This window comes from Magnolia sinica, chromosome 12 (assembly GCF_029962835.1).
Source record: "Magnolia sinica isolate HGM2019 chromosome 12, MsV1, whole genome shotgun sequence".
Taxonomy (NCBI): domain Eukaryota; kingdom Viridiplantae; phylum Streptophyta; class Magnoliopsida; order Magnoliales; family Magnoliaceae; genus Magnolia; species Magnolia sinica.
In genome coordinates this window covers 18,164,280-18,189,921 of record NC_080584.1, presented here as the reverse complement: position 1 = coordinate 18,189,921, position 25,642 = coordinate 18,164,280, and the positions used below count along the sequence as shown (strand labels likewise).

General features: G+C 40.0%; 1 protein-coding gene across 5 annotated transcripts in view; it reads right to left on the bottom strand.

Moving 5' to 3' along the window:
• LOC131221045 (protein CHROMATIN REMODELING 4) overlaps positions 1-25,642 on the bottom strand; it is a 57,651-nt gene that overhangs the window by 19,227 nt on the left and 12,782 nt on the right. For 2 of the 5 annotated variants that reach the window (XM_058216132.1, XM_058216135.1), the window contains exons 1-5: positions 24,495-24,746; positions 19,142-19,243; positions 17,783-18,574; positions 10,001-10,105; positions 7,168-9,867 (exon numbers count right to left, since the gene is read on the bottom strand). In XM_058216132.1, coding sequence (XP_058072115.1) covers positions 7,168-9,867; positions 10,001-10,105; positions 17,783-18,574; positions 19,142-19,243; positions 24,495-24,713 — 3,918 coding nt within the window. In that variant the 5' untranslated portion in view covers positions 24,714-24,746. Of the gene's footprint in view, positions 1-7,167; positions 9,924-10,000; positions 10,106-17,782; positions 18,575-19,141; positions 19,244-24,494; positions 24,747-25,642 lie in introns of those variants that run through there. The other 3 variants (XM_058216134.1, XM_058216133.1, XM_058216136.1) reach the window with 3 other exon arrangements.

The window sequence follows — 25,642 nt, the reverse complement described above, 5'->3', positions numbered from 1 at the left end:
CTCTTGGACTTAGACGAATCCACAGCTCATCGTAACATATTGCTCTAATCGAATACGTCTTTGGAGGTACGTCTCTAGAGGTAATCTATAGCAATCATCCAGCCAACCCTAACCTGAGGAATTGTCACACCATTTGTTACCACAATAACCGAAAATCACATTGACTCCCAAGACTGAGAGATAACATCCTCCTCTACTTGAATGACTCTCTCCCCCACACTCTTCAATCCAAAACTGTTTGAGCACGGCAGTCTCAGAGTCCTCATCTAAACAGATATCCTTCTGAACCTGCTGTAATCGATGTTGTTAGATCGCATATGCGATCATGTGCGATCGCATATGCTATTGCGCATATGCGATCGCACAATCGCAAATGTGACCGCATATTTTTATTTTTTTGAAAAATAGATAAAAAATTTGTAAAAAAAAAATGTAAAAATATATAAGAAATTCAGGGGAACTTTCCTAAGTTAATAGATATCTAATTTTACATATTTAAAATACATTTAAGAGAATAAAATCAATCAAACAATGAATTAAGTATACATCATGTCATCAACATTCAAAAATTAGGATTATTGTGTATGTAAGAGAATGTAAGAGAGAAAAATGTAGATTGAAGAATGAGAGTGCTTAAATCTTGAAAGTTGAATCTTCCTTGAGAGTGCTTGAAGCTTGAATCTTGATCTTCCAAGAGAGAGGGAAACTTCTCTTCTTAAATGAATAAATGATCTTCTTGCTTTAAACTTGTAGAGGAGTAGGAACTAGGAACTTGGATGTTGGAAGTTGGAACTTGGTTGGAAGTAGGATAGGAATTGTGTGTGTGTGTGTGTGTGTGTGTGTGTGAGAGAGAGAGAGAGAGAGGGATTAATTGCACTTGGAAGTAAGAATGTAAGAGAAAATGAGAGTAAGAGTTATGGAGTGAGTATGTTGCAAAGGTTTGGATGCCTTTTTATAGGCAAAAGGTCTTTTTTATTTTTTGCAGAATAGGCAAAAGGTCTTTTGTTTTGCAAAAAATAAAAATAAAAAAATAAAAATGTTTGGATGCCAATATGCGATCACATATGGTGTATGTGATTGCATATTCTCGAATTTTTGGCATATGCGATTGCATATGCACTGCAATCGCATATGCCATCATGACATATGCGAAATGTATGGGAGAATTCGCATGTGCGAATTTTATTTTATTTTTTAGAGACAACGAAAATTTCATTAAAAGAAAAGGAAGGATACAGACCGCTGAGATAGCGAAACTGAGAACTCCCTGAAGCGGAAAAAAAAAAAAAAAACCAAAACAAGAAAAAAAGAGACAAAAAACAAAAAAAGGGGCCAAAAAGGGCCCAGCCAAGACACAGACAGAAGAAGCAAAACAATCCACGAAAACAGCTACACCCTGCCATTCTGAGTGCCGACGAGAAGAGGGATGTGACTGATGTTTAAAGAGTGACAAGCCCATTCAGGGAGGAAATGATGAATTCTGTTTATCACATGGATGACGGAATGGGACTCGTCTCTAAAGCATTGACTGTTTCTTTCTTCCCAGATGGCCCACCAAGCAGCAAGGGGAGAAATTCGCCACATCGCAGCTCTGTTATTATCCAGGGGGGCTCCATGCCATGCCGCAAAGACAGAATCAGTGGATTTAGGAAAGGACCAGGAAATGTCGAATTTTGAGAGAATAGTTGACCAAACTAAATTGAAATAAGGACAATGAACGAACAGATGGTCCGTCGTTTCTTCGTTTGATAGGCAGCAAATGCAAATGTTCGATAAAAACATCCCTCTTTTCCTCAGATTATCAATAGTGAGCACTTTTCTCTTTCCAACCAACCATCCAAAAACAGCAATTTTTGGAGGGACCTTGTATTTCCATATCTTCGCAGTAAGCGTCACTTTTGAAGATTCAGTTTTCTGATCCAGGAAACGGTATAGAGATTTAACCTTTCACAATATGAGAGGAGGGTTTCTTCGCCAACAAGAGTTAGGGTTCCGTGTTCCTTTGTTCCAGCCCAAATCTAGCCCTTTGAACCCTCATCTTTCTCCCCCAAAAGCTTTCTCCTTGTAACAGTTCCATCGCCTGTCCAAGTTCCACCTCCGAGCTCATGTGAACAAAAGCAAAACCTTGAGGCTCAGCCGTTATCCTATCTCTAGGGATTACCACCTCCATTACCGCCCCTGCCCTCCCGAACACCCGTGAGAAGTTAATCGGCAACCAACCCTCCCAATACCCTTCGACAAAAAGAGTTGGGTAGCCGGACAAATCCTTTTTCAGTTTTCCTTTATTTACAAGCTCCAATCTCCTCCGATTGATCGTAATCCAATCTCCCTCGTATCCTTTGAGTATGCTATTTTTCCTTTTGATACCATCCTTCCCTCCAGACACTCCGTCTAGCGCTTTCTCCAATGATCCGAGACTTTCGACTAACCTCAGAGGCTTCCCCGAATCTATCACTAACACCTGCTCGCCCATATTCGTATCCGATCATTCCAGAGGTTTTTTCACCATATCTGTTCCAAAGGTTTTTCAACTATTCTAGAATTGAAATAGCGAGGGTGTCAAAGTCTCGGATCAACAACATTTCCTAGCTTCATTAACCCAGGCAGTTAAAACCAACAATTAGTCCCAGTGAGGCCAATCAAGGGACATGACTCAGTTCTAACTGCTTATCTAGTCCATGAGCTGAAGTTCCACTTAGGTGGTGGGTAGTAGCAAAGACACCAAAGATATTAATTTGCCAAATTGACTTTATCGCTGTCCAGCGAGACGAAACCCGCACGAAACCACTTGGAAGTTCCAAAAAAGAGAAAAAATGATTTTATCGTGCGATATATTGTAGGATATCGCCCCATTATGATCGATATCGTGGATATCATCGATACCATCACTCATCGTTGGATCTGTGGGGTTCGTAATTACCAAAAAATCATAAAAAAAATATTTTTAAAAAAAACAGAGGAAAAGTTGGAGGGAGGATTTTAGTACCTGTAGACTCAGATTGCATGATCGGAGGTTGAATTTGATGGGCCACTCCATCAACGGTGGTAATTTCGATTTCCCTCTTTATTTTTTCTTTGAATCCAACGGAGACTTCGCATCAAAACGAAGATTTCGGCAAAGGGATTTCTGCAATCGAGATTTCGACGAGAAATCGCGCGTATTGAAGACAAGATTTGAGATTTTTAGGGTTCGGAATCTCCGGAACCCTCTTCCCTCTTTCGAAATGCGGCTTCCTCCGCTGAAATCCCTTCAGAAATCCGATTGCGTACTGAGTTACTCGTACGCTTTAATGTACTGATGAAACTCCGTGGGGCCCACTGTTAATGTATGTGGTTTATCCACGCCGTCCAACTATTTTTACAGATCATTTAAGGGGTTGATCCCAAATTTTAAGCATATCCAAGCTGAAGTGGACCACACCATATGAAACAGTGGGAATAATGATTTCAACCGTTGAAAGCTTTCCAGGCCCCACAGTGATGTTTATTTGTCATCCAACTTGTTCATTAGATCACAGAAATAAGGATGAAGGGAAAACATAAATATAAGCTTGATCCCAAACTTCAGTGGCCCTCAGGAATTTTTCAATGGTATATATTCAATTGACACTGTTACCCATGGTGCGGTCCATTTGAGCTTTAAATGTGCTTCAATTTTGGGATCGAGCCCAAAAACTATCTATTAAAATGGATTGAAGGAGTCGATAAAATATATAAATCACAGTGGGTCCCACGGTTTTTACTAAGTGCATAAAATAAAACGCACCCGTAAATGCACTCGGTGGATTGGTGCTACATGAGAAACTAACTTATTGGGTGTTACGCTTGATACAGGGACCACGTCGATGAGATGTTGTAGATCCACTCTGTTCATTCGTTTTTATAGCCCATTTTATGATGTTATCCAAAAAATCAAACACACTAAAATATCAGGTGGACCGCACCACATCAAACAGTGATTAATAAACACTTACCATTAAATGATATGCATCTGCTTAATTTTTCTGGTGTGGCCCACCCAAAATTTATATCTGCTTAATTTTTGGAATAATATTCTTAAATTATATGAAAAAATAAATGGACGGCCTGGATAAAATATATATACAGCAAGGTGGACCCCACGAGACGGGCTGATGTACCACACAGGTTGTGTTGTAAGAAGACGAGCGCTGACGCTCCGAGTTATACAAATGGTTCAAATGAGATCAAAGTTACATGGGCACATAATGATGTATTATTATATCCACTCCGTTCATCTATTTGGCGAGATCATTTTAGATCATGACCCTAAAAATAAGTCATATCCAAAGCTTAAGAGGACCACACCACAAATAGCTGCGGGAACAATGATTCTCACCATTAAAATGTTTGTAGGACCCACCATAACATTTATTTTCCATTCAATCTGTTCATGAGGTCACACATACCTGGATGAAGAGGAAAAAAAAATATCATATTGATCCAAATCTTTTGTGACCCCAAAATGGTTTCAATGGTAGACGTTCAATCCTCCACTACATTTTGCAGTGTGGTCCACTTGATAATTGGATCTGACTTATTTTTCAGCTCAAGTGTTACGACTAGCTTGCCAAATGGACAGCCAGTTTGGATATAAAATATACCTCATGATGGGACCCACAAAACTTGTTGACATCAACACACCAAGGTGATGTGTGGTACACAAGCCGATCCACTTATGCGGATTTCCTGGAAAGCCTTTGGCAGGAAATTCGCATTGGAAACCTAGGTGGGTCCACTCTAATGTTTGTAAGAAATCTACCCCGTTCATCCTTTTTGTGAGCTCATTTGAATCTTCCTTGAGAGTGCTTGAAGCTTGAATCTTGATCTTCCAAGAGAGAGGGAAACTTCTCTTCTTAAATGAATAAATGATCTTCTTGCTTTAAACTTGTAGAGGAGTAGGAACTAGGAACTTGGATGTTGGAAGTTGGAACTTGGTTGGAAGTAGGATAGGAATTGTGTGTGTGTGTGTGTGTGTGTGTGAGAGAGAGAGAGAGAGAGAGAGGGATTAATTGCACTTGGAAGTAAGAATGTAAGAGAAAATGAGAGTAAGAGTTATGGAGTGAGTATGTTGCAAAGGTTTGGATGCCTTTTTATAGGCAAAAGGTCTTTTTTATTTTTTGCAGAATAGGCAAAAGGTCTTTTGTTTTGCAAAAAATAAAAATAAAAAAATAAAAATGTTTGGATGCCAATATGCGATCACATATGGTGTATGTGATTGCATATTCTCGAATTTTTGGCATATGCGATTGCATATGCACTGCAATCGCATATGCCATCATGACATATGCGAAATGTATGGGAGAATTCGCATGTGCGAATTTTATTTTATTTTTTAGAGACAACGAAAATTTCATTAAAAGAAAAGGAAGGATACAGACCGCTGAGATAGCGAAACTGAGAACTCCCTGAAGCGGAAAAAAAAAAAAAAACCAAAACAAGAAAAAAAGAGACAAAAAACAAAAAAAGGGGCCAAAAAGGGCCCAGCCAAGACACAGACAGAAGAAGCAAAACAATCCACGAAAACAGCTACACCCTGCCATTCTGAGTGCCGACGAGAAGAGGGATGTGACTGATGTTTAAAGAGTGACAAGCCCATTCAGGGAGGAAATGATGAATTCTGTTTATCACATGGATGACGGAATGGGACTCGTCTCTAAAGCATTGACTGTTTCTTTCTTCCCAGATGGCCCACCAAGCAGCAAGGGGAGAAATTCGCCACATCGCAGCTCTGTTATTATCCAGGGGGGCTCCATGCCATGCCGCAAAGACAGAATCAGTGGATTTAGGAAAGGACCAGGAAATGTCGAATTTTGAGAGAATAGTTGACCAAACTAAATTGAAATAAGGACAATGAACGAACAGATGGTCCGTCGTTTCTTCGTTTGATAGGCAGCAAATGCAAATGTTCGATAAAAACATCCCTCTTTTCCTCAGATTATCAATAGTGAGCACTTTTCTCTTTCCAACCAACCATCCAAAAACAGCAATTTTTGGAGGGACCTTGTATTTCCATATCTTCGCAGTAAGCGTCACTTTTGAAGATTCAGTTTTCTGATCCAGGAAACGGTATAGAGATTTAACCTTTCACAATATGAGAGGAGGGTTTCTTCGCCAACAAGAGTTAGGGTTCCGTGTTCCTTTGTTCCAGCCCAAATCTAGCCCTTTGAACCCTCATCTTTCTCCCCCAAAAGCTTTCTCCTTGTAACAGTTCCATCGCCTGTCCAAGTTCCACCTCCGAGCTCATGTGAACAAAAGCAAAACCTTGAGGCTCAGCCGTTATCCTATCTCTAGGGATTACCACCTCCATTACCGCCCCTGCCCTCCCGCACCCGTGAGAAGTTAATCGGCAACCAACCCTCCCAATACCCTTCGACAAAAAGAGTTGGGTAGCCGGACAAATCCTTTTTCAGTTTTCCTTTATTTACAAGCTCCAATCTCCTCCGATTGATCGTAATCCAATCTCCCTCGTATCCTTTGAGTATGCTATTTTTCCTTTTGATACCATCCTTCCCTCCAGACACTCCGTCTAGCGCTTTCTCCAATGATCCGAGACTTTCGACTAACCTCAGAGGCTTCCCCGAATCTATCACTAACACCTGCTCGCCCATATTCGTATCCGATCATTCCAGAGGTTTTTTCACCATATCTGTTCCAAAGGTTTTTCAACTATTCTAGAATTGAAATAGCGAGGGTGTCAAAGTCTCGGATCAACAACATTTCCTAGCTTCATTAACCCAGGCAGTTAAAACCAACAATTAGTCCCAGTGAGGCCAATCAAGGGACATGACTCAGTTCTAACTGCTTATCTAGTCCATGAGCTGAAGTTCCACTTAGGTGGTGGGTAGTAGCAAAGACACCAAAGATATTAATTTGCCAAATTGACTTTCACATAACCACAAGATTTTAAAAAAAAAAAAAAAAAAAAAAAAAAAAAAAAATCAAGTATTTGTGGATATTTCTGTCAGAAATGTTTTTTTTTCGAATTCACTTCTGGATATTTTCAACATGTTTTCTTGAGAAATGCGATGCCAGAGAACAATGTTATGCATATTAGAAAATTAAAGACAAATGTCAAAAGACAATATGAACAAGCAAATGGCATTTTATGAATATAAGAAAACAATGTAGAGAAGTGCCAGAATTCACCTTCACGGAGCCAAGCATATCATTCTCCAAATCTCCATCAGCACTTTCAGCAGGTCCAGACTGGAGATTTGAACGGTCAAGCAATCTCAAAATTGCATTCTCATCCCACACAATCTTTGTGCATCCATCAGTACACCTATCTTTGTATACATCTCCTAGGCCACCACCCCTCTTCCTATGCCTCTGCTCTGTCTCTGCAGTGACCTCACTTTTGTTGCTGGAATTTTCATTTATATCCTTTCCAGCTACACCAGAATCACTAAAAAGTTCTTCTGTTCCCCAACGTAGAATGTCCTCCACATCCTTTTGAGATTCTGATTTGTTTACAAAAAGCTGATCAAGCATCAATTTCTTCTTGGCAAGTTGCAAGATACGCTCCTCAACACTAGCACGTACAACAAGCCTGTATACCAGAAGTCTTTTAGACTGCCCAATCCGATGCGCTCGATTCATTGCCTGAATATCAGCATGTGGGTTGAAATCAGAATCATAAATTATCACAGTATCAGCAGTAGCCAGATTTATCCCAAGACCACAAGATCGTGTTGATAATAGGAAGACAAAGCGAGACTTGTCTTGGTTGAAGCGTGCAATCGCTGCTTGACGGTCCGCCACTGACACCGAACCATCCACTCTCTCGAATGTCTTGGGCCCAAACTCTACAGTCAGGTAATCCTCAAGGATGTCAAGAAGTTTCGTCATCTGTGAAAATATGAGAACACGATGACCTTCCTTACTTAATACCTTAAGCATAGAATGCAACAAAGTCAGCTTTGCTGATGCCTTTATTCGCATTTCTTGGAGGAACTCTACCGACCCAGATTCTGGCTCGGTTCCCGGTATGAGATATGGATGATTGCATACTTTTCGTAGTTGCATGACAATATTTAGCATCGACTGTTGAGCAACCCCTTTTCCGATATTTCGCAATATCTGATAATTCTTTGTAAGCATTGCACGGTAGTATTCTGCCTGGATGGATGATAATTCAACTGGAACCATGCGTTCAGTCTTGGGGGGAATATTTTGCATAGCATCTTTCTTAAGCCTTCGAAGCATATGAGGTGCAACAAGCTTTTTCAGTTCCTCAACTTTCTCTGCAGTAGTAAGATCATTGAATTTCTCTTCAAATGATGATAGAGAAGGGAATGAAGCTGGCTGCAAGAAATTCAGCAAGTTGTACATCTCGCCGATGTTGTTCTGTAGAGGAGTCCCAGTCAACAGTACACGGTGTTGAAAAGAAATTTTGTTAAGCATACTGAAAAGCTTACTTTCCGAGTTTTTAAGACGGTGTCCCTCATCAACCACAAGAACCTCCCACTGAACTCCACGGAGGTGGGATGCATCCACAAGCACCATCTCGTAGGTAGTCAGGAGAACATTGAATTTATATGATGTCATTTTCTTAAATGGCCTACTCGGATCACTTGCATGCCATTCGTATTGGCGAATTAGCGACCTTGCTTTTGCACTTCCATGATACTCCACAACATTCAAATGTGGGGCCCACAATGAAAACTCGGAAAGCCAATTAGGCATTGTGGAAAGAGGAACCAAGACTAGGCAAGGTAACCTGGCTTTGAACTCGAAATATAATGATGAAATGAAAGCACAGGCAGATACAGTTTTCCCAAGCCCCATCTCATCAGCAAGGATCACATTTTTAGATTTATGCCAGCATTTGCGTAACCAGTTCAATGCTTCTAACTGGTGTGGGAACAGCAAGCCACCTTTAAGATACTCAGGCTGCTCTATGAGAGGAACTACTTCATTTTGTTGACCACCTTGAGTCCTCGGCAAATTGTCCCCAGAAGCATCCTTATCCAGTGTTTGGCGTTCAAACTTCTTGAATTCAGCAATCAAATGTTCAGATCTTTCAATGACTGTCTCCTCTAAGCTTTCCCAGGTGCATTCATCATATGAAAGACCATACCATTTAACCAAAGCCTCACTCTTACCAGACTTAGAAGTGCGAAGAGAAACAACTCGTTGTGGCGTCTTCCACTGTTCTTGGCAAAAATTTATCACGGCAGTTCCGAACTTGGCCTTGTAATTCTCTAACTTTCTCTTAGCTAAAACTTTCAAATGGGATTCCGCAACCCAACTGTTATGGATGTGAGACTGCCCCACCCACTTGACTAAAAATTCATATAAGACATTTTCCTTGACTGTTGGCACAGATTCCTTCAATACCGCGTCCAGTGTCTCATTTTTGCCCGTGGCACTTTGCCTTGTCTCTAGGATTGCATCATTAAGTGGAACATCAGCTTTCTCTTCTGTCTCTACCTTTCCAGCAAGTTCTCCAGCATCTTTAGTACTTAAAGCAGATTCTTCTCGAATTTCACTTTTGGAAGCATTGAGATCCATGAAAGATTTTTCCATATCAACTTTATCCAGTCCAATATCATCCTCTCCAATTTTGTCTCCATCAACTCGATCAGTGATATTCTGGGGTCCAGCAGCTTGGAGAGTTTCATTGTCCTCCACATCCGAAGCTTTTATGCCAGCAGAATGGTCTTCCGATATTCCATCATGACTTCTCAAGATAAGTAAATCAGGAGAAGCCGAACCACCAGTAAGCCTTGGAGATTGGCTCCTGGGCTCAGAATGTGCTGGGGAAGTTGCAAGTGCGATGTGTTGAACATGAGGTGAAGACATAACATCGATGCTTTGCACTCGACACCCCAGGATGCGATCAACCTTTTAAGCAGAAGATCAAATAACAGCAACATTAATGACGATATATAGTAGATGACCTGCAAAACACTTAACTGTAACTAGGAACCAACAATCCTTCATTGACAAACTACATCCATTGTCAAAGGCTTATTACCTGTTGTGCTTCTTCCTGAGCATTTTCTTCACGTGTTGTTTTGTCTACTTCAACTCCTAGTTCATTTAACCCACGTGATGAGTTTGGTGCTTCTTTCATGAACTTCTGCATTCAACAGTGAGCAATAGGTCCATGATCAAACCACAGTAGTATGTCCTCCCAAGAAACTATGGAAAAAAGCCTGAAATCTACATAAATTATATACAGCATCAAAGCAGGCAATAGAGAAAGATATTGCAACTACATGGAATGGAATAGCAGTCCAACAAAACAACATTAGTAAGAAACAATGTTTTAAATCCAGATTGGACCTTCACCCACATTACTGACTAGTTGGTCCAAGCCAGCCCAAAAAGAACTGTTCAATCTACCCGTGACATCTATTCACCATATGAAGGATATAAAATAAAATAAAGGTATCATACAACAAAAAATCTGTAACAGTTGACCCTATCCTCTGACTAGTTGGTCCACGCCAGCCCAATTTTGTCTACCTAGTCCAACCATGACATCTATTCACCATACGAAGGATATAAAATAAAGGTATCTGTGACACAGAGACAGAAGACCATTCCGGTTGGACCAGACGAAGACGAAGAAAGCTGGACCAACTGCACTGGGCAGATTGAACAGTTCTTTTTGTGCAAAATGGGTTTCTAGTGACCCAACCACTGTTTATGTGAGCAGTTCCGGTTCCAACCAGTCTTATTAGCTATTAACAGATGTAGGTTGTACCACTGTACGGCCCACCTATCTATTCTAGCCCTTATGTCATTGTTAGTGTTGAGGACATTGTGGGTATTATTGCTTTTGTTATTGAAGGAAGTAGTTGGTATTTTGGTTTTTGTTACTAAAGGATACACTTGTCATTATTACTTTTATATTTTAATATAAAAAGAGCAAGCATATTTGTGGAAGGTTTGAAAATAGTAATGCTATCAATTAATCCATTTGTTGCTGTACATTGTCTTTGAGATACGTGTTGGGTAAGTTAAAGTTAGAAGTTCTTCCTTGTGTGTTTGATTTCGCCTTCAAAGATGGATGACAAGAACGAAGCCAAGACTAGCCTTTGGCCTATATCTAAGTCGGTAAATCTTCATATTACATCGACCAAACTTAACAGAGCAAATTACTTATAATGAGCCACATCGATAGAGGTATTTCTTACTTGTAAAACAAATTAAAGAACCTAAATTCCCCCAAACCTAAAGAAAGTTTGTCATAATGCAAAGACTGGGTAGCGGAGAATGCTCAAATTAGAGCCTCGTTAAGGAATAGTATGGAGCCTCATATTAGTGAAAATGTTATCGTTTTCAAGACAACCAGGCGTAGGAAAACTTGAGGGAGATGTATTCAAGCGAGAAGAATTTAACTCATATCTACAAGTTACTTCAGAATATATGTGCTCTTCAATAAGGAGATAAAGAGTGTTGGAGAATACTATTCAGCCTTGCAAAGCATGTGGGAAGAATTGAACATGTAACAACCCATCTAACAATTATGAGACCATGAGATGGCAGAGAGGAATTTCATAATGTTAAATTCCTCTCTGGTCTTCATCTTGAGTTCGAGCCTGTGCGGGCTCAGATTCTTGGAGAGGTAGTGAGATCGCATCCACCACTAAGGCATTTGCATGTGTTCAACATGAAGATTGTACAAAGTCACACAATTTGCGTTCGTAAAATTGTTCTGCATTCGTTTTTACACCTGATAGAGGAGATGGAGGAAGTCATGATGGTTGCGGTGGTCGTTTTGCTAGTAGAGAATCAAGGGGAGGTCGCTTTGGAGGTAGAAATAATTGAGGTCATGGTACAGATTTGGTGGCAGCCGAGGTCATGGTCATGGTCATGGTAATATTTAGTGCTCCCATTATAGTCTTAATAACCACACTACTGATACGTGATGGGATCTTATCGATAAACCAACTTTACCAAATCAAGCTCGCTCTTCAAGTGATAACACTAAGGATAATGTCTCCAAACCCATCCCCGATCATTCTGAGTCCAGTACTACAGGTGATACAGTTTACCTTGTCCAAGGAAGAGTATGCCAAGCTTCTAGAGGATCATTTTGCTCACGCATCATCCTCCACAACCGCTCTTACTTAGTCAGTCATTGACTCTGGAGCATCCAATCATATTATTGGTAAGCACATTGTGTTGTCTCAGTTAGTTAAGTCCACCTCCACTTCCTCTATGACATTAGCGGGTGGTACTTTAACCCATGTGTCTAGGTTGAGTATTGTTCGCCCTACTCCATCACTTTCATTATCATCAATACTTTCTGTTCCTAAATTTCCTTGGGTCTATTATTAATACGCTAGCCAAATACTTAAATTGTTTTGTGATATTTTGTCTTTCCTATTGTAAAGCTTAGGATCTAAAGATAGGAAGGATGATTGGTGGAGGACATGAAGTAAATGGATTATATTACCTCAACAGTGAAATAACTAGAGCTGCATTATGGACAGATATCTCTCCACTTCAGTGGCATTCCAAGCTTGGTTACCCCTCCTTAAGCAGTTTAAAGAGTCTTGTTCCGTCATTGTCATAAATGTTTAAGTTAGAGTGTAAGGCTTGTAAGGTAAGCAAGAAGCATAGTGTCCTTTTTGCCTTATGTGGACAAAAGAAGTAAAAAACCTTTCATTTGGTACATTCTAATGTTTGGGGCCCAGTTCATATTACTAGTTTATCAAACTTTTAAATATTTCATTATTTTTGTACATGACTATTCTTTAATGGCATGGTTATACTTAGTGAAAGACCGTTTAAGCGTGTTTTCTTGCTTTAAACCTTTAAGGAATTTCTTATGGAAGTACAAACACAATTCAATGATAAGAAATCTATTCTTCATTCCAACAATGCTAGAGAATTGTAATTTCATGACTTTAACTCGTATCTCTTATCTAATAGCATTATTCACCAAACTTCATGTGCCTACATGCCACAACAAAATGCGGCTAAACGTAAGATTCATCATTTACTCGAAGTTGTTGGGGCATTGTTGTTGATACGAAGGTTCCAAAAATGTTATGAAGTAATGTGGTTTAAACTGCATCACTTCCTAATAAATCGGATGCCGACATCTCTCTTAGATGGAAAATCACCTTTTCCTGGTTTGTATCCTCGGATTCTCACCTTTTCCATTCCTCCTAAAGTATTTAGTTGCATGTGTTTTGTACATCAACTTGATTGTGTCTATGACAAGTTTGAACTAAAAGGTATCAATAGTATTTTTCTTGGATATTCCTGTACACAAAGGGGATACAACTATTATCAAGGTATCCCGTATCGGTATCGGTTGGCATAACGGTGCACTCAAGACCGATACGGATACGTGGACGTAACGGCGCAAATTTTATTTTTTTTGCCAAAAAAATATGAAAAAATATGGATTAAATCCGGAATATTCTAAGCATTCCAAAGATGCATTCATTTATAAATTAGAACATGTTTATGGTGGTGTAACGGTCCACTCTTTGGTGAGAAGTTGTATCGGACTGTCTGATTAATTTTTGAACCAGGTAACCTGAATTTGACTACAAAATTTATATATTTAATTTTCTAAATATCTAATTTATATACTTAACAATTTAATATCTTTCTCCCAATAGTTCTTTAAAAAAATGAAATTAAATTCAAGTAGATGGCATTGCCAATTTCGGCCTGACTTGGAGGACCAATCTATGCCCCAAATTAGCCTCAAATTCATACAATTTATTGCCATTATCCCACTTATGTATTGGTGGACATTTATTGGATAGTGAATCATGAAAAAAAAATCAAAAAGCCCTATTTTAAAAAATAAAAGTCCACAAAATAACAATTAAAACTATTCAAATAATTTGATTTTGGCATTGTGAGTTAGCAATTGCAGTTCATAATTTAATTGGTAAATTTTAAGTTAATATATGTCTCGTGTACAATTTTTTAAGGGCTCGAATTGGGCGGGACTCGGATTGTGAAGTGTAGCACACGTGTCAAAGTTTTCTGGGCCCCACCCGTGATGCATGTGTTATATCTAAACTGTCCATTCATTTGACGAGATCGTCTTAAGGCTTGACACGAAAAATAATACAAATCTAATTATCAAGTGGACCACAATGCAAAAAGCAGTGGGGGATTGAATGTCTACCATTGAAACCTTTTTTGGGATCACAGAACTTTTGGATCAATATGAAATTTGTTTTTCCTCTTCATTCAGGTCTTTTTGACCTTACGAACAGATTGGATGGAAAATAAATGTTATGGTGGGCCTACGAATTGTTTAACGGTGAAAATCATCATCTTGCTGCTATTTTTGGTGTGGTCTGGACGTCTTTGGATACGATTCATTTTTTGGGTAATGCTCTAAAATGATATTTAAAAATAGATGAACGGTGTAGATATAATAAATACATCACTGTGGAGCCCATATAACTTTGATCTCCTTTGAACCGTTCGTACAACTCGGAGCTCGAGGAGTGTCAGCGCTCGTCTTAGCGTGACACAGAAAAAAGAGGGAAAGAGGGAAAGAACAGAGAGAGAGAGAGAGAGAGAGAGAGAAGAAGAAGAAGAAGAAGAAAACGAAGGTTGCAGCTGCAGCTGTCCGAGAAGAGGAAGAAGAAGAAGAAAAGAAAGCAAAAAGGTCAGTTTTTTCTTTTTTCTTTTTTTCAAGGCCCGTAACAGCCGTTACGGGTCCATAACGGCCTCCGTAACGGCCGTTATGGCCGTAACGGCCATTACGGTTACAATATCGGCCCATCGCCCGTTACGCCCCCGTATCGCGTAACGGGCCCCACCGTTACCGTTACGTATCGGCCGTTACGGCCAATATGCAACCGATTTGGGATACCCTAACTATTATAATCCTATCTCCGCAAACGCTACGTGTCAATTGATGTCACATTCTTTGAACATACTCCATAGTTCTCTAAGGGAAGAAAGTCTTTGCAATTTGAAGAAAGTTCAACTACTCTACCCATTGTGCAATCTTTGCAGTTTGAAGAAAGTTCTACTACCCTACCCATTATGCAATCTCGACAGTTTGAAGAAAGATCTACTTTACCCATTGTGCCAGACACATCTACCGTGGTGGGGGAGATGCCTGTACAACACGTAGATCCGCCTTTACAAGTCTACTCCAGACGTTCAAAGTCCGGAGATGGAGCGCATACAAACATGTCTTCTATCCATCCTCCTGACCCATCAGAAGATCATGCTCCCTCTAAATCATCACATATACCGAATGAAGGAAATTTGCACATTGCTCTCTATATGGAATCCTACGAATACATGTTCTTGCACTCGACATCATATTTTCCTATTTGTTTCCTTTGTTGATATATCTCCCTCATTTCGACAATTTGCTATGTCCTTATCATCTGTCTATTCCTCATGAGTTCAGCAAAGTGGTATCTGAATTCAAGATGAAATGTAGCCAGGCTTACCACTTTGTCTTTGCAAGGAAGCTTCAAGTGTTGGTATCTTCCACATGCAGAATGGATATCTTCGAGTAGAACGTATTTTGATGCATATTCGCCATTTGACAAGCGATCTACTACTGGCTAATGTACCTTTGCAGGTGTTAATCTTGTTACATTGAAGAGCAAGAAGCAGAGTGTAGTAGGCTAGTAGCTCGTTCAATTGTTGAGGCAGAATACAGGACAATGGCCCACACGATGTGTGATCTCATTTGGCTAAAGACGTTGATATGTGAACTTGGGTTAATTCATTGTTCAAAGCATCCCCATTATTATATGTTTCTCCAGCTCAGCGATATCGATAACACCAGTAGCGATACCGATAAACACTGGTAGTCTTAGAAATTTCATGTATTGGCGAAGCATCACTAAGTATCGCCAATGTATCGATATCGCTAATATTTTCGACTCTGTAAATTGTAGGTGTCGCTTGTATTGCCAATGTATCAACATTGCTAATATTTTCGACTGTGTAAATTCTAGGTGTCATTTCGCCAGTGTATCGACGATATTTCGATAATATCGCCAATGTATCGATATTGCCAAAAAATTGTTCATTAAAAAATTCCATTTCAATTTTTTAGGGGCACATGGTTATGTGTAATGGTCAAATTGTCGACGATACTATCGACCACGTCGCAATATTATTGTTATTGCAATATGGTTGATATCAAGACCATAGTCTTTCGTTTCCTTTCTAGTTGTTGAAAATTTCTCAGCAACATATCATGTGTTGTCGATATTCTAAAATATCGATGGATGTTTGAATGGGAAGTTGGATGGTTGGATGGATAGATGGGATGGTTGGATGGGTAGATGGGATGGATGGGATAGTTGGACCGGTTTCTTACAATAGCACATGTTTTTAGCCTCCCATTAAATGGAAACTTATTGTATATGTATTCTTTTTGCAATTTATTTTATTCCTAAACATGAAAATATGTGTATTTTAGCATCTCATGAAGTTACATTGAAAATTTTCACCCCATGTTTTGCCATTGTTTTCCCGCATTTCCGATTATCAACGATATTATCAACAAAATCAAAATTGTTTCCGTATCCCCAGCCAGCAAAACTTATAGCAATACTGATACTTGGAACACTACTTGGGTTTATGGTTGATATTCCTATGAGGTTGTATTGTGATAATCACATTGCCAACAATCATGTCTATCATCAAAGAACCATGCCCACTAAAGTAGATTCCCACTTCATCCGAGAGAAAGTGGCTAGCAAAGAAATTTGCACGGCATTCGTCAAGTCCCAAAATCAATTGGCATATATGTTCACTAAATCTCTAGGACATACTCATTTAAAGCATTTGTTTATCAAGTTGGGTGTGAATGCTAAGGGCAAGAACGGAAAAAATCAAGGTATGCCATCAAATAATCCTCCAACTTACATATTTCAAGATACTCAAAACAACATATTGAGACACTGTTGAGAAATCATTAAGTGCAAACTACTAAGACACTATTTAGGAATGATAAAGTGACAAGCAAAGCAACCCCAGTACATTGGGAAATTTTGAAATATTATTTTATAAGCTTAACTGGGGGCAGTGCCAGGGAGAAGAATAGATAGACAATCCAAGAAAATTTGCAACTCAGGTGTGATACAGAGGACTAATAACCTAAATGTTTGTCAAATCACATCTACAGGCTTCAGCAGCATCCCAGGATTCAAATCTTACCTCTCAGTACAACTCCAACTCACACATCACATTAATAGCATAGAAGTAGTGGAAAGAAACATTGAATCATACAGGTTAAGTTTTTTTCCCCCCTTTTGAGAGGACTACAGGTTGTCGAGTTTTCCCAGAACAATATTCCGTGATAAATATACGCAAGTGACGTATTACAGTTTTATAAGAAACTACTCATCAGAATAAATAACAAACTCATTTACACAAAGGCCAAAAGCATATATAGATAAATTTAACTCATTAGATCATACATGCTCCTATTCCAGGAGTCATTTCAGTCAGCATACCTGAACCTTTTGTGTGAGAAAAAGATTCTTGTCTAGCAAAAAATATAAATAGATGATGGTGTTTTGAGCTTTTCAAAAGATGAAGCTTCAAACAAAGGGCTCATTTAATTCTCCTGCTGCTTATGAAGCTGGTCATTAGGACCGAAAGTAGGCTTGCAGTGTTATCGAAGTCCTAGATTGTAAACATGAGCATTATGTGCATGGATGCATGTGTGTGTTTTTTTGAATCCAGATTTGCAGCATCAGAGAACCTCAAATCCAGTAACTCTAATCGCAGGAGAAGTTGCACTTCAGCCCTGACAAAACTTGGAAAATAAAGAGTGAAATACCTCATGTTGTCCCCGAATTAGCAAAGTCCGTACTCCACGATCCTCCTTCGACACTGATATTGAAATCCGCTTATTGACTGAACTGCGTTTCTTACGGGGTCTACTGGTTTCAGGGGCTACAGAGGCTGATGCCTTAGACCCACGTTGAGCTGCCGTGATTAGAATACATTTTCCCTTATCACTCCTAGACTTCTTCTGATCATCTCCCTTGTTTACTTTTTTCTTCCTTTTCCTGTCCCTTTTGGCAGTATGGCCCAATGGCAGAATGAGCTTCTTTACTAAAGACCCATTGTTACATGGGAGCTCGGACTTCATTTCAGAAGGTTCATCATTCGAATCTGTTTCTAAAGCTTTAGCAGAAGTCTTTGCTTCCTCATGAGCACTTGATTTCTTGTCTGAAGATCCACCTGTGCGAGGCAAGCCAATTTTCCTCACATTGTCGATATCTGCGATTGTTGAAATATCCTCCGTAGATTCGTCATCAGATGAGTGGCTTGCCTTAGGGCTAGAAGATGAATTTATTTGGGAGGACTCTGGCTTCTTTTCAACGGGTAGAACAGCACGAGTAAAGGCTGGTTTTCCTTTGCTTGATGATCTATTCTTTCCTGGAATGGAGCTTCGAAAGAAGAGAGATAACTTGTCAGAGCCGGATGGCTTAGTTCCAGGCTTGGATTTTTCAATATAAATCTTAGTTCTTGCTCGTCTTGAAACGGTCTCTGGATGACTAAAGTGTTTTACAGATTCTTTTTGCTCGCTACAATTTGGGCATTGCCACTTCCCAGGAGGAGTGCGCTTCAAGGAAATGACATTTGAAAGAAATCAGTACTGCATATTGGAACTCCCCAGATAAATCATTAAAGACCATAAAAAGGAGGTTTGCTAATTCCACACGTGTATCTTTCAGCCCTTCCTCACACTACCACATTTGCTGATGTGGCACATGTGAGATACAGCCATCCATTTATTTCATACTCTTTGGCCACCTGATGAGCCAACTGGCATAATTTTCTTGGCCAGAGCATCTATATGCTGTGCCCCACCCAATGGACTGCGTGGATGTTTGCATGTCGGCTTGGCGCACATAGCAGTGCATAGGACTGAGATGAAGGAATTAAAAGTTGGTTTTGGAGTATGACTCACCTGGGGCAAACTATTCTGACTCACCCAAAATCATGCCAGCTCAGTGTGACTTGTCAAGAAAATATACAACATCTGGTTTGGCAAGAGATAGGCTGTTGAGCCTCCCATTTAGTTCTCCAGACACACCCAGTTACCTCATTCTCGGTCAAATTTTGGGTAACACACGTGATAATATCAAACCTCTTTAACAAGTAGGCTTACAACAGATGCAGAACATACCTTAAGTGGTGGAGTAAGACACTGGAGATGATAGGTCCTTGGACAGCTATCACAACACAGCAAGTTGCCACCAAGATCACAGATTACACATTCAAAGTAGTACTGTGAGGCAAAACAAAAAACAAAGAGGCCGAGTGTTAAAAGCAGCAGTGTAAAGTAAAGCAAAGCAGATGAAAAAAGACAAATACAAAAGAATAAGGCAGTACTTTAACTAGAGTTCCGTTTAGCATGGAAGATTCGGAGAAGGGAAAGGAAGACGTGAAAAGTACAAACTCAAATTTAAAATGGAAACATCATCAGACATCCACTAGAATGCAGATCTCGCCGTGTCTTATAAAAACATGCTAGTAACCAGAATTTTTCCTGCTGTGGGCATTTTAAATGAGGACTCCAGCAATTGTGGCTATCTTCTGGTCCCAGGAAGCTACAACCATTGTTATCAAATCAAAATTACTCCATATAACCTTCTTCCATGCTATTTGTCACCCTTTCAAAAACTCACACCTGAGCTTCCGAACTTCAGGAAGAATGAATAGTGATTCCATACTGAGCAGAGAAATAGGTGGACCCACCCAATACAATGTCATCAAAGCCACTACCATAAGAAAGTCGGCGGCTTGAGAGTCCAAAAGTTGAAGCCTTTAATGTGTTTCTTACAGTCAATGCATCAGTGAATATGTATTAAGACCGTCTAACAGCAATTCTTTACATGCCCACCAACATCAATAAAGCTATACCAAACAAGAAATTGAGAAGCACCCAAGCTGAAAAAGAACTTATGTGGGGGAAGGAATGGAAAACTTTTTTTGTTTTGAAAAATAACGAAACTTTATTGAAAGCAAAAGGCAAGACACAACAAAAGGAAACAAAGAAAAATAACAACAACAACAACAAGCCGGGGCGCCGAAAAGGCAACCCAACTACATTCCAAGAAAGTCCAAATTACAACCCTTTAACTTAGGGCCTGTTTGGTTCATGGTCTACCATAGTAATGTGGTGAACAACTCACATCATTACATCTTACCTGTGATTGGATATTGCCAACTGTCAAGTCACTGTAATCCTTCGGAATCACCACAGGACATGGATTGGCAGAAGTGTGTTTAAGCGGCATAGTTTTGTGGGGCCCACCATGATATGTGTTATATCCACAACGTCCATCCATCTTGCATGATCATTTTATGGAATGAGACAAAAACGAGGTAGATCCAAAGTGGAAATGGACCACAAGACAGCTAGCAGTGAGGATTGAACGCTAGCGGTGTGGTTCACTTGAGCTTTCGATCTTCTTCATTTTTTTGGGACATGCCCTAAAATGATATTGCAAAATAGATGGTCGGTGTAGATATAACACATTGACAAAATTACATCCAAGTACATCTAACTAGAGAAAGTACTTTACATTTCGGAAGCAGACTGAGAGAGGAGTATTGCGTACGGCCACTAGCCTGTTTTACTTCCAACGACCGAAGCAATGATAATCCATTCTCTTTTTCTTTTCTTTTCCTTTTTTTTTTTTTTGAAAGGTATAATCCATTCTCATTTACCACACATTACTGCTGTAATCGGTAAACCAAACAGGCCCTTAGAAACTCAGGATGCCCATTCTATGATCAACATTCTAGACCTTTGGGAAGTGCCTTCAGTTCTTGGCATTAGCAAAGCACCTAGCATTCCTTTCTTCCCAAACCTCCCACCAGATAGAAAGCAAGGCCATTCTCCAAAGCACTTTCTTCGATTTCCCAAGCCCCGGCCATGCCAAGCAATCAAAAGACAATCCACCAAGTCTGGATTAGACCACGCCATATGAAAGCAGCCCAAAAATATCTGCCCAAATGGGGCCCGAAAAGGAGCAATTCACAAAAAGATCGTTTGTCTCCTCATCCTGCATACACATGATGCAAATATTTGAAAGCACCATACCACTTTTCTGCAAATTAACAATGGTGAGAACCTTCTTCCTTCCCACCAACCACCCGAAGGCCAATATCTTAGGGAGGACATCATAGGACCACACTAGCTTTGTGCACACCCCTTCTCCTTGATAATCACCACCATGCACAAGGCAATAAAATGATTTAACTAAGAACAGTCCAAAATTTTCCAAACCATCTTGTCCGCTTCTGATGAGACCGGGGCAAATAGGTGAATACGCTTGAGGGCCACATAATCTTCAACTTCCTCATCCCAAAGAAGACGCCTACACAGCGGCTCCCACACAACCGCCCCTCCTATACAAGAGAAGCACTCCGCCACCATAATGGACGGACAAAGCGCCAAGTGGAAGATAGAGGGAAACTCAGCTTTTAGAGAGGAAGCACCCACCCACTCCCATAGAGTAGCCCACCCCCTCCAAGAAGGCCACCTTCGCAGAAATAACTCCTCTCCACAAGGCTGATGTTCCATAACCTGACAAGTCTCTTGTCCACCGTCCCCCAATCGATGAGCCATACTTCTAACAATCTTTTTCCACAGCAACCCTCCTACATCTCCAAAACTATTATCAAGCAAAATATTTTGATGTACCTAATGAACCCAATAACCGATTATGTGTAGACCTAGAGTCAGAACTCTCCTTTTTATGAATGAAATTTTTACTAAGAAGAAAAGATAAAAATAATACAACATGTAGGGCAGCCTAAGAAGAACCGCTACCTGAAAACTACCCCTGAATACAAAATATCTGAGGATTTGGTGAGAAACCCTACACCCATCACACTCTAGACCAGGACAAAGATTGCCTTCTCAGTTACATTACATATGAGAACTTCCTCCAGTTATGATAGAACATGTCTCTAGAAAAACCCCTAAATTTCTTATCCACCCTCGCCCAGTCTACTAACATCCTGCTATTTCTATATAATATAATTCGGACAGGGGAAAGTCTTCCCTTGAAAAATGCGCTTATTCACATAACCTTAAAAAAGCAAACAAAGAACCGTGCCACAGCCAGCTTCCAAGCTTGCCCCAAGTGTCGGAAATCCAACTCTGAAATAATTGAGAGACAGATTAGGAAATACCCAGCTCATCCCAAATTTCACTAAATTAGCTTGTCATGTCTCCTCTACTGGATCACAATGGATGACCAGGTGGTTGGCCGATTTCTCAGCCTTGAAAACACATTACACATCTATTGGGCAGACATATCCCTCTTCACCATAGGTGATCCCCTGTCAATATTTTCCCAAATATGCCAACCATGTGAACACCTTAATTTTAAGTGAGACCTTGGCAGACGAGATTGCCTACGATGAATGGAGAATGCAGGGGCTATCAGACCAGAGGTGAGTAAGTGATCTCAATGAAAATTTACCGCCCTGATGCAGGCTTCAAATATGCTTGTCATTCTCATTATGGGGCAAAAAGACAACATCCAGCAGCTTCAATAAATTGATAAAACTAACAGCTTCAGAACCTTTGAGATCCCCCTAAACAACGGACACCATACATTGTGCTCTTCCACTCTCTGTTGCTACCATTCCATCCTTATGAAGAGTGATTACAAACAGGTCTTCAAATTCAATGCATAATGGGGTGTCGAACAAGTCCTTCAAGAATCTGATCTTGACCCCATCACTAACTTTAAAGCGAGCAAAAATGTTCCCGAAATTCTGGGCCCGAGATATGGACCGCCAAATGAATGATCAATCCCTGCAAAATGCAGGATTAATGTCTCATCCATTAGCAGCCACTCCATATCTAGCCACAAGAAATATTTGAACTTGGACTGCTTCCCCACTGCCAATCCACCACTGCTATTGGCATAGGGGAGCAATATTCACTGATTTAATGGATCTTCTTCCCAGCTCGTCTAACTGCACTGGTCTACATATCATATCCCAAGATAACAGATGGAATTCTCTTGCATCTCCCCATCACTCCACAAACTGAATCTGGAGTGATTCGAACTTCCTCATCACTTTCGCATGGCAGAACAATGAGACAACCAGTATACCAGGATATCCGCCAAGACAGCCTTTAATGATGTAATTCTACCTCCCAGCGTCAGCAATCTACCCTTCCATGCTGACAGCTTGCCTTTAAGCTTTCCAATCATCGAATCCCATAATGCCACCACTGGTCTTCCCAAGCAAATCAGAACCCCCAAGTGTCCTATGGGGAACTTGGACACACCTCACCCCACTTCTGATGCAATAAGGTCCACCACTGTGCAATAAAGATTACAACCCGCCACACTGCATTTCAGTAAATTGACCCTCAATCCCAAGACCACATCAAAGCAAAGAAGAATGTCTCCATATCTCAGAGCTTCCTCCACAAATCCATTGTCAAATTATAACAGATCGTCGGCGTAAAGCACGTGAGTTTGCAGATCTCCTTCAGATGACGCATTCAGAGTTTTAAACAGCAGTGCAATTAGTCTGGCCTGGCTGATTCTAGCTGGGCTAGCGTGTTGTTGTACTCTTATTTTGATTTTCTTAATAAAAGCCAGTTTATCCTAAAAAAAACAGCAGTGCAATTGCATGCTTTAATTGTGTGGCAGACAAGATCAATGTTGCCCTTCACTGCACCTCAAAGTCAATAATGGCCTTTGGCTCTTGGTGAATTTGGAGCTAGAAAAATGCATGTACCCCATCTACAAGCAAACTTTCCTCTTGGGACTCAATAAATAGAATAAATAAGAGGGTTAGAAACAGTGGAAGCATGACATTGGTGTTAATTAACAAACAACCAAGAAAGGACAATCAGTTCAGGTTACTGAAGCAGAGGCCTTAGAGAACGGTTGAAGATTTTGCGTAAAAATTAGGAATGTGACTCTTCATATGTCATATCATGGGCCACCACCAACAGATCTGAAGAATGGAATTTTTTTAGGATATCTAAAGCATGAAATTACCCTTTTAGTTTTAACAAAACCACAGACAATGCATCTAGGATAGAGATATTTTCCATCTATATTGGTAGACATGCTGATAATGTTGCTGATATTTTAGCCAACAAAGGTCAGACTCCAATTGGTTCTCAGATCTGAAGAATGGAATTTTTTTAGGATATCTAAAGCATGAAATTACCCTTTTAGTTTTAACAAAACCACAGACAATGCATCTAGGATAGAGATATTTTCCATCTATATTGGTAGACATGCTGATAATGTTGCTGATATTTTAGCCAACAAAGGTCAGACTCCAATTGGTTCTTGCTATAGGAAATCTGTTCCCAATTTTTTACGCACTTCCCTTTTTTTCCTTTAAAGAAAATTTCCCTTTATCATTTTTTTAAAGATTAATTTCCCTTTATCTTTCAAAAATTGGGGGAATGCTCCAGGTTACAAGGATTAGTGATTGCAGAATGTTGGTATTTAATACATGCTAAAAGAAAGAGAAAAGCTCACCCCATCATTTCCTTTTTTCTTGCGTGCAGATTGTGACATGTTGAAGTCACCCTTCAGTCTCCGTTTAGCAGAAGAGTTGTTCCTTGGAGATTCCAACGGTTGAGAAATACCTTCTTTCCCATTAAATAGATCTGATCCACTTGGAAGCCTTTTCCGCTTGCGCTTCAGGACCCAATTCCTATCAATCATTTTACCATGCACAGTGCCGTTTTCCCTCATCTTCGGATCCCTGATCCTACATCTGTAATTTACAACACTTAGTACCATGACATTTGTCAATTAGTGTGGTGAGGTATCCCATTTTTCCATATAACGAGCTGCTGAAAAGCCTAAAACTTTGAAAAGAAGAAGCAATTACAAGCCATAAAAATTCATGCAATGTAAAATATTTTGACAGTCGTCTAAAAGAGGAAATAAGATCAGATGGAGGAAAGGCCAAATCTCCATATTCTGTAAAAAAAAACATCATCACGCTCATTAAAGCTCCAAGCAAATGTTCTCTTCAAACGTTGTCATATTAGACTAAAGAGCCTTACTTTTTTTCTAATACATCTGCTCAATGGTTCTCAACAACATACTGTCAGTGTACCTAATCGAGGGGCTGACAGCGTCTGGTCTGAACCAAGTGAACCAAGCACCACTGCAACAGAAGAATATCACAAGCAAACATGCGTTGACAAAATCAATATAGGAAAACTGAGTTGATAAAGCCGAAATCATCAAGCCCAACTAGTAAGGGGCACAACCAATGATGGATGTACCAAATACCACATTCAACATACAGCAGTAATTAGTGTAATTCGTTCAATTAGATGATGGTGTTACCTGGAAAATCTTCTGTTTGGTCTTTGTCATGGCACTTCAGGAGGCATTCTCCCCGACTTTCGTGGATGCATACGAACTAATTGACTAAAAAAACTGTCAAGAATCAAGGTGTTCCAAAACGGTAACGGTGGTCGTAACAGCCAGCACTGTTACCGTTACGATACGGGCCGTAACAGCCATTACAGGCACTGTATCAGCCGTTACGGCCCTTTTTATTTTTTGAAAAAACTGTTACATGACCATTATGGGGCCGTTACAGAGCCTTTATGGCCTCTATTTTTCTATAACGACCGTTACGGCCGTTTCGACCCCGTAACGTGTAA